Source organism: Colossoma macropomum, unplaced genomic scaffold, assembly GCF_904425465.1.
Source record: "Colossoma macropomum unplaced genomic scaffold, Colossoma_macropomum, whole genome shotgun sequence".
NCBI lineage: Eukaryota > Metazoa > Chordata > Actinopteri > Characiformes > Serrasalmidae > Colossoma > Colossoma macropomum.
Window position 1 is genome coordinate 43400461 of NW_023494795.1, and position 8122 is coordinate 43408582.

Genomic DNA, 8122 nt, shown 5'->3' on the forward strand with positions numbered 1-8122 from the left:
AAAATGTCTCAGTTTCAACTTTGGATATGTTGTCTTTGTACTATTTTCAATGAAATATAGGGTTTAAATAATTTTGTGATTGCATTTTGTTTTTATTTACATCTTGCACAGCGTCCCAACTGCTTTGGAAATGGGGTTGTACTTCAATGTGCAACTGAGTATTTTTCTGTATGAGCTGAATCAATTACAGCAAGAAAGAATACATCTACCCAACATAAGTGCAGCATAGGCATAGAGCAGTAGTGCTACATTAAGTTAGGCCCACTGATTCAACTATTCAGCTAGCATTGAGAAACATTGTTATAATTCCCTCTGCAAATTCATTTTTCTTTTTTTTCTTTGTCAATTTCATCATTTGTATCTAGTGGGTGTGATCATGATCTGTTCTACATAAATATCAGAGCTTTTGCACATTCAACCTACTGTTCCTTTCACCATGAAGCTGGACTGTTACCAGTGAAATCACTGCATTCCAACAGAAACCAGGATCTGAATCGCTTCTTTGAAAACAATTTAAATGCTGGATCCATGAATCTTACAGAGCTTAACCAAACTGATCGCTGCTTAGAGTTTTCTTGTTCAGAGAGATCTGTATCTCCTGTTTACGTGTTCCTGTATCTGTGTGTGGCTGCTGTAGTTCTGCTAACAGTGTGTGGAAACCTGCTTGTTATCATCTCCGTCTGTCATTTCAAGCAGCTCCACACACCGACTAATATGCTCATCCTCTCTCTAGCTATGTCTGATTTTCTGGTTGGAGTGTTTGTGCTCCCATTTCAATTGAGTCGGATGGCAGAGTCATGTTGGATTTTTGGTCCAACTCTGTGCACATTTTATGTTTTCATCTCCTTCTTTGGCACAAGCATATCAATTTATAATGTTGCCCTCATTGCTGTTGATCGGTATTTTGCCATCTCAAACCCTTTTCTCTACACTGAAAAGGTGTCTGTAAACACAGCTTGCATTGTGATTTCATGTAACTGGTTTATATTAATGTCTTACAACTCAGCAGTTCTTTATTTTAACGGAAAATCCATGGGGCTGATAACATGTCCTGAAGAGTGTCTTTTTGTGTTACATGAGGTCTGGTCCCTGATTGATCTACTATTTGCTTTTGTTATTCCATGTTCTATGATAATCATATTTTATATTCTAGTGTTTTTTATTGCCAAGAAACATGCCAACGCTATCAGAGACCTTAATATTCAAACTAAAGCTCAGGCCTCAAAGAACACAACAGACTCAATGAAATCTCAGAGGAAAGCAGCAAAAGTTCTCAGCATTTTAGTGACTGTGTTCTTGGCTTGTTTGTTTCCATATTTTCTTTGTGCTTTAGTAAGTAATACCATAGAAAGTAATGTTTTTGAAAAATTGGTGATTCTTCTATATCTTAATTCTTCTGTCAATCCAGTGATTTATGCTTTGTTTTACCCATGGTTCAGAAAGTGCATTAAAATCATTTTAACTCTTCAGATATTAAGAACTGATTCTGCACTGATAAATGTCCACTAATGCATAGAATAGTATCAAGAGTAAACATTTACAGAGTATTTACAGAGCCAGCTAAATCTATTTTGTGGTGAAACTATATTACGCACTTCTAGAGGCTTATAGAAGTTGTACTCTGAGCTATTGTGTAATTATTTAATCATTATTGTATGAACATAGCACTAATAAAAACAAATTTATGCAAATAAAGCTAAAAACCTAAAAACACTTACAGCATCTTCATGGTCCTGGCTGTGGTAAGGAAACATGCTTAATCTGCTGAAATGCTTGTAATGCTTATTCTTTTTGATGATTGTGTCTCATTGCTTTTCTAATTACAACAAATGTCATGATTACATATAAATACTGTACACAAAGTTGCCAGTTCATTACGTACAACTATCTTGGACCAAACGAATGCATAAAATCTGGTGTATATGAGAAGGGACAAATAGAAAACAACCTTTTCTGCTCTGACTCGTGGACGCCCCCTCAGTGTTACAAACATTTCACGCTCAGTATTTCTGTAACCATACATAAATAATAATGTGATACATTCAACATCTTTCTAGGGCCATATTCAGTACATGAGGGTAGTGTCACTGCCCTTAAGTCCACCTATATGTGCACAGTAGTTTCATTAAACACCAATTGCTTTCCTGGGGTACATCACCCAAGACTGAGTTTAGATGGATGAGATAAATGTGGAGGCTGTAAGTTTCTGGCAGGAGCCACAAACAATAAAAGAACTACAGCACTTCTTGAAGTTTATTTCAAAATAAAGGTCAAGAAGATCATGAAGATATTCATCTCACCCACGTACAATTAAACAGTGGAATAAAAACGTGCCTCAGAGCCACAGACAAGCCAGGGAATCTATCTACAAGACCACACAGTACAAGAGAACAAGACACAGACTACATAACGTAATTAATCTACTGACATATATTGATGTACATCACATCTTAGAACGCAATAAATATACAACAGTGACAAACTAGGTTCAAAGCTCAAAAGTAACAGTGCAATATATACACAGGGAAAAACAACATGCTGGAGGCCTTAATGATGCAGCATATGTGGTAGGTGTCGTAACATGGAAACACTGCATTTCCCATAACAAACAGTGATGCAGCAAAAAAACATTACCAACGACACTCATGCCCTTTCAGACATGCAGAGTGACCAAGAACCTTTCCCGACAATATGTGGAGGAGCTGTAAGTGCAAACACAAATCCAAATCCAAATCTAGTACAATTCCAGACAATGCCCAGGTGAACCCATGTGTGAATAGAGCAGGTAATTTTCCAGAGAATTCATAGTGGGATTCTGGAGTGTAGCTGCTTGTGTGTATGTTTCTTTCCACACTTTTGTTGATATTGCGGATACGTCCAAATCCATTAAGCATTAATATTGATGCAAATACCACTACGGATGTGTGCAGAAAATCTCCGGCTAGACCTTACATGTGCGAAAGCATGACCCAGATATCGTCCAGACCTGATTCTCTGGACATTTTCTGGAGTTCATACATGAAAACGGCTTCATATAGTATATTATGAGAACATGTTCTCTCCTCACCAAAAGAAATTGAGGCCTTACAGTAGGCTATAAAGGGAGTCCTGTCAGTAGTTAATATAATCAGGCCGGAGGTGATGTTCCACGCGCAAAACGCCAGAGGCCAGTTTCTATGTGACCTGTGACTAGCTCTTTAAAGTTGTGTAATGATGGATGCAAATATCACCAAAGTGACAGCCATCAAAGGGTCATCTCACTGATTTTATTGCACCATGCAGAACCAGAAATACCTTTTGAATCCTGACTCAGTCTAAACGGAAGTCACACCCAGTTTGTGCTCAGGAGCGCCATTTTCAGAAAATGAACTTATGTTCCAAAAGATCTTTTACAAAGACTCACAGACACACATTTGCATGCACCCACAGATTACAATAAAACAAATAATAAATTCTATGGCTATTGAACCAGACAGGGTTCCTAAAGAACAACATCTGGACAATAACTTTTTGGCCCAGTAGACCAGCAGACAGACAGCCGAGGGACAGCAATGGGCTTATGGTGACTAAAGACTTCAGAACTGGTTTGGCCTATTTAAAAATGCAGTCTGCAAATTGAAGTCTGAGTGCCTGGGCACAAATTATGATTTATCACTACTCCATTATTATCAACATCACATCTAAAAATCCAGAAGACACTCTGAATTGCAAAAGAATGACTGCCTTTGCATTTTGGGTAGTTACAACCCCTGGATCATGGCACAAGCACTGTAAAATAAGTCAGTATGTTTTTTCATTCTGAATGTCTTTGTTTATATTTCAACATTTGAATTGTGCAGAAATCAGGGGAATTCCCCTTGTGATGGCTGAGAAGCAGATCTGCCGTTTCCCTGGCCATGTGCAAGTGCTCCTTGCCCTAATGAAGGGCAACATCTGGACTGGGTCGGTTTTCCCCCCCAAAAAACTATACATAAAGGGTTAGCCAGGGCTCCCTAGCAAGTTTGTTTGTACACAAGATACAAACACTCATTACACACAGTACACAGAAGGCCAGTCCAGAAATCATTCCTTCGGCTCTAAAGAGTCTTTATATGAAGCAAAACAGATCAGCCTCGCCAATCTGTAATATAGGGGGTGATTAGTGTGCAACACAGGAGTTGATGTCAGTAGCTGATGGTGGCACATGATGAAGGTAGGCCTTTGAGAGTCTTTGCAACTGCAGTAATTCTTATTCGCAATCGGTTCCCACTGTAAATCCCCAATTCAGCAAGTGTGGACTATGACTCACAGACAGAAGACAGAAAAGCAAAAAAAAAGTCCATCTAAATAAGAGAAACAAAATTACTTTAGTCCACAATCACCCTCTCAACCTAGGTCTTCAAACATTAGATCAACCCCCTAAAATAAACAATAGTACACACCAAATCCCTTTTTTTCAGTGTACATATATGCATCAATTAAATGTAGTAAAGCGAGCAGACACTTTTAAATATCTTTCACTTTTAGATTTTCACATTTTCACTTTTAGAGTTCGATCCCTGGTGATGCTACAGCCATCCATAGCCGGGAGACTCCCCCCTCCCCCTGACGTAACAGATCTGGTGGTTGGCGCTTTCCTCCGAGCGCGTTCAGCTGTCCAATGACATTGCGTGAGCGGCAGTTTGAAAAGAAGTGGTGGCTGGCTTCAGAGGTCTCGGAGGAAGCCTATGTTAGCCTTTGCCCTCCTTGCGTTGATAGTATCGTGTGACTGGGGGAGTCCTAACTAGCGGGTGGATGACTAAATTGGGGAGATAATTGGGTTCAAATCCAAAAAAAAAAAAAAAGTTACATAAATACCAAAAGTAGCACCATTTGTCTAGAAGTTTATCGATATTTTGATGCTGACCACTCAGGAACCGATACCAATTTAGTACCAGTTCCCAAGACCCATCCTAGTGCCAGGCCTTATGGTGCAGCCTGTTTTATACTGAAACTGCATGAAACTAATTATATTTCACCAAGTGTAAGAGCACTTTCTAATTTCAGAAAAAAAAAGCATGTTGCTCATTTTGAGCAACACAACATTATTTACGCAATTACAGCATCACAACAACATGCAATACACTGTTTTATCAAAGCTGATTCATCTCAGCAGCTAGGTCACACCCTTCACTGCTTTGAGCACTGGGAAACACTGTCAATGTCCTTGCTCCCTGATTCGTTTTTTTTTTTTTCCTTTGAGTCAATTACATCATATATGCTAAATGGGCTTCAGCAACATAAATATCAGAGCTTTTCTTTGCTCAGGCTATATTTCCTTTCACTAATGAAGCTGGACTGTTTCCAGTTAAAGTGCTACATTGAAGGACAAGAGATCTTTATTTCTATGAGAATGCTTTAAATGTTGGATCCATGAACGCTACAGAGCTCAACCAGACCGATCACTGCCTGCGGTTTTCCTGTCCACAGCGAACTGTATCGGCTGTGTATGTTTTACTGTGTTTGTGTGTAGCTGCTGCCGTTCTGCTAACAGTGTGTGGAAATCTGCTCATCATCATCTCTGTTTGCCACTTCAAGCAGCTCCACACACCGACTAACATGCTCATCCTCTCTCTGGCTGTGTCAGACTTTCTGGTTGGAGTTTTTGTGATGCCGTTCCAGTTAAGTCAGTTGACTGAATCATGCTGGATTTTTGGACCAGCTATCTGTGTGTTTTCTATTCTGATCACTTTTTTCCTCACAAACATATCAATATACAACGTTGCTCTTATTGCTGTTGATCGGTATTTTGCCATCTCAAACCCTTTTCTCTACACTGAAAACATAACCGTAAGCAAAGCTTGTGCTGTGATTTTATGTAACTGGTTTGTTTTACTGTCTTACAACTCATCACTTCTTTACTTTAATGGAAACTCCATAGGTCTGATACTGTGTCCAGAACAGTGCCTCATTGTGTTAAACGAGGTCTGGTCTCTGGTTGATCTTGTCTTTGTTTTTGTTATTCCTTGTTCTGTGATAATCATATTTTATCTTCTAATTTTCATCATTGCCAAGAAGCATGCAAATGCTATTCGGGAGCTTAATATTCATGCTACAACCCAGGACTCAAAGAACAGGATGGACTCAATGAAGTCTGAGAAAAAAGCAGCAAAAGTACTCAGCATTTTAGTGGCTGTTTTTATGGCTTGTTTATTTCCATACTTTGTTAACACTTTAATAAGCAATGCCCTGGAAACAGAGTCTTTTTTTAATCTGGTGATTCTTCTATATCTGAACTCTACTATCAACCCAGTGATTTATGCTTTGTTTTATCCATGGTTTAGAAGGTGTATTAAAGTCATTTTAACTCTTCAGATATTCAGAACTGATTCAGCGCTGATAAATGTCCACTGATTAACAAAACTGTAGGAAAAAAGCCTCATCCCAATAATTAACATACTCACACTGTTTTGCTTCAGTTAATGTGGATCAGATAAAACTTAGAGTGTAGAAATATTGTGAAAATACTTCCAGTATCTACGCTCACAGTGTGTACAAAGTGTGTACACATCTTTTAGGTGTCTTGTAGTTTATACTGCTTACTGCTTGCAGAAAGTTATCAAATTTCATCTTTATTGTGGACAAAAGACAATGGGCCTCATTTCAACTGCTCTTAAGAAGAATTTTCTTCTTAAAACCCACTTACGCAGTTTTTACATGATTCTGACATTCACTGATGTTCTCTTATTGAGTATTTGTTCTTAGGTAATAACGGAATCTAGACAAAAACGCAAGAGCGCAAAGGTGCGAATAATTCTGAGGTTTAGGAACATGTCGTAAATCAGATTTTTTCTTAGGACCTTTCTCAAGAACAAATTTAAGAAGAAATTTAAGATATTGGTGAATGAGGCCCATTGATCCTGACATTCAGGTCAAATTTTTCAGTAACACTTGAGAAATGATTCTTATGGCTTCTAAAAATCCAAATCTATAACATATGCGCCTGGCCAATTCTCCCAATTCTGATTTATGCTCTCAAGGAGTACTATGGACCATTCTGCATTATTTCTGACCAGCACTTTCAACATTCTAATATTTTACTTCTTATGGAAAAGAACATACATAACACCAGATGACATTTTAAAAATAATTTAAATAATTTAATGGCAGAGAAATCTACTGCTAGCTGCTTTTATAGCTGCTAAAGTTTTGATTTTTTTTTTTTTTTCCTGTGTCAAACTACATAGTACACTATCTTTATTGTGGGACGAAGACCACTGGAAAATCTGTGCTTTGCATGTTGCGGACGTCTTAAGCTGGCAGTAAACTTCAAATTAAAACCACGAAAGTCAGATAGCAATACATGGATACAAGCTTAGCACAAATGCATGCACACACGCGTATATACTGACACACAACACAAACAAATCTGATCAATAAAACAGACCATATGTTTTAAAGGCTCTATAACTATATAATGTGACGAACTATATCATTTATTACTTCGACAGAACTGTAAATTCAGATTGTGTTCAGGTTTTCCTGCAATAACTCTTAAAATTCTTATATTAACACTGGAATGCTGCTGCTCTTCAGAACTAGCATCCATTGTAACAGGTAGAAATATCTAGTAAACTGTAATTAATTGCCCCTGAAGTGTCCAGAAATGGTTTAAATATCATCCCATATACCTTGTTCTGCCTTGTTAATGATCCATAAGGATGGGATGTAGCTCAGTGGTGGTGTGTATGTTTTGCATGTGTGATGCAGAGGGTCCAATCCCTTGCATCCCCATACTCTTGGGCGGCTTAGTGCTTAGAGCTCTGGTTAGTTGATCAAAGGGTTGTGGGTTCAATATCGAGGTCTGCCAAGTTGCTACCAGTGGCCCTTGAGTGAGGCACTTAACCCTCTCTGCTTGAGTGATGCCATATCATGGCTGCCCCTGCACTCTGACCCCAACTTGCTAAGCTGGGATACGCAAAGAAATGAATTTCATTGTACTGTGCAAGCGTAATAATAATAAAGCTACTTAACAGAACATAGTGAAAGAAATACACTTGAACTGGCTGAACTGTTAATTTCCCTGTAAAAATCTGCTGTGGACTGAAAAAAAAAAAGTTTTAAATCACACTCAACATGGTCTTTCAAAAATGGAAGATAAACC

At 38.4% G+C, this 8122-nt stretch overlaps 2 protein-coding genes across 2 annotated transcripts; both read left to right on the forward strand.

The window, feature by feature from the left end:
* Positions 1–528: 528 nt before the first annotated feature.
* On the forward strand, positions 529–1509 carry LOC118816329 (trace amine-associated receptor 13c-like). Its single transcript, XM_036582852.1, has one exon. The coding sequence runs from the start codon at positions 529–531 to the stop codon at positions 1507–1509; it is 981 nt and encodes a 326-aa protein (XP_036438745.1).
* Positions 1510–5391: 3882 nt separating this feature from the next.
* LOC118816330 (trace amine-associated receptor 13c-like) lies at positions 5392–6372 on the forward strand. The gene has a single exon (XM_036582853.1). The coding sequence runs from the start codon at positions 5392–5394 to the stop codon at positions 6370–6372; it is 981 nt and encodes a 326-aa protein (XP_036438746.1).
* The last annotated feature ends 1750 nt before the right edge of the window (positions 6373–8122 follow it).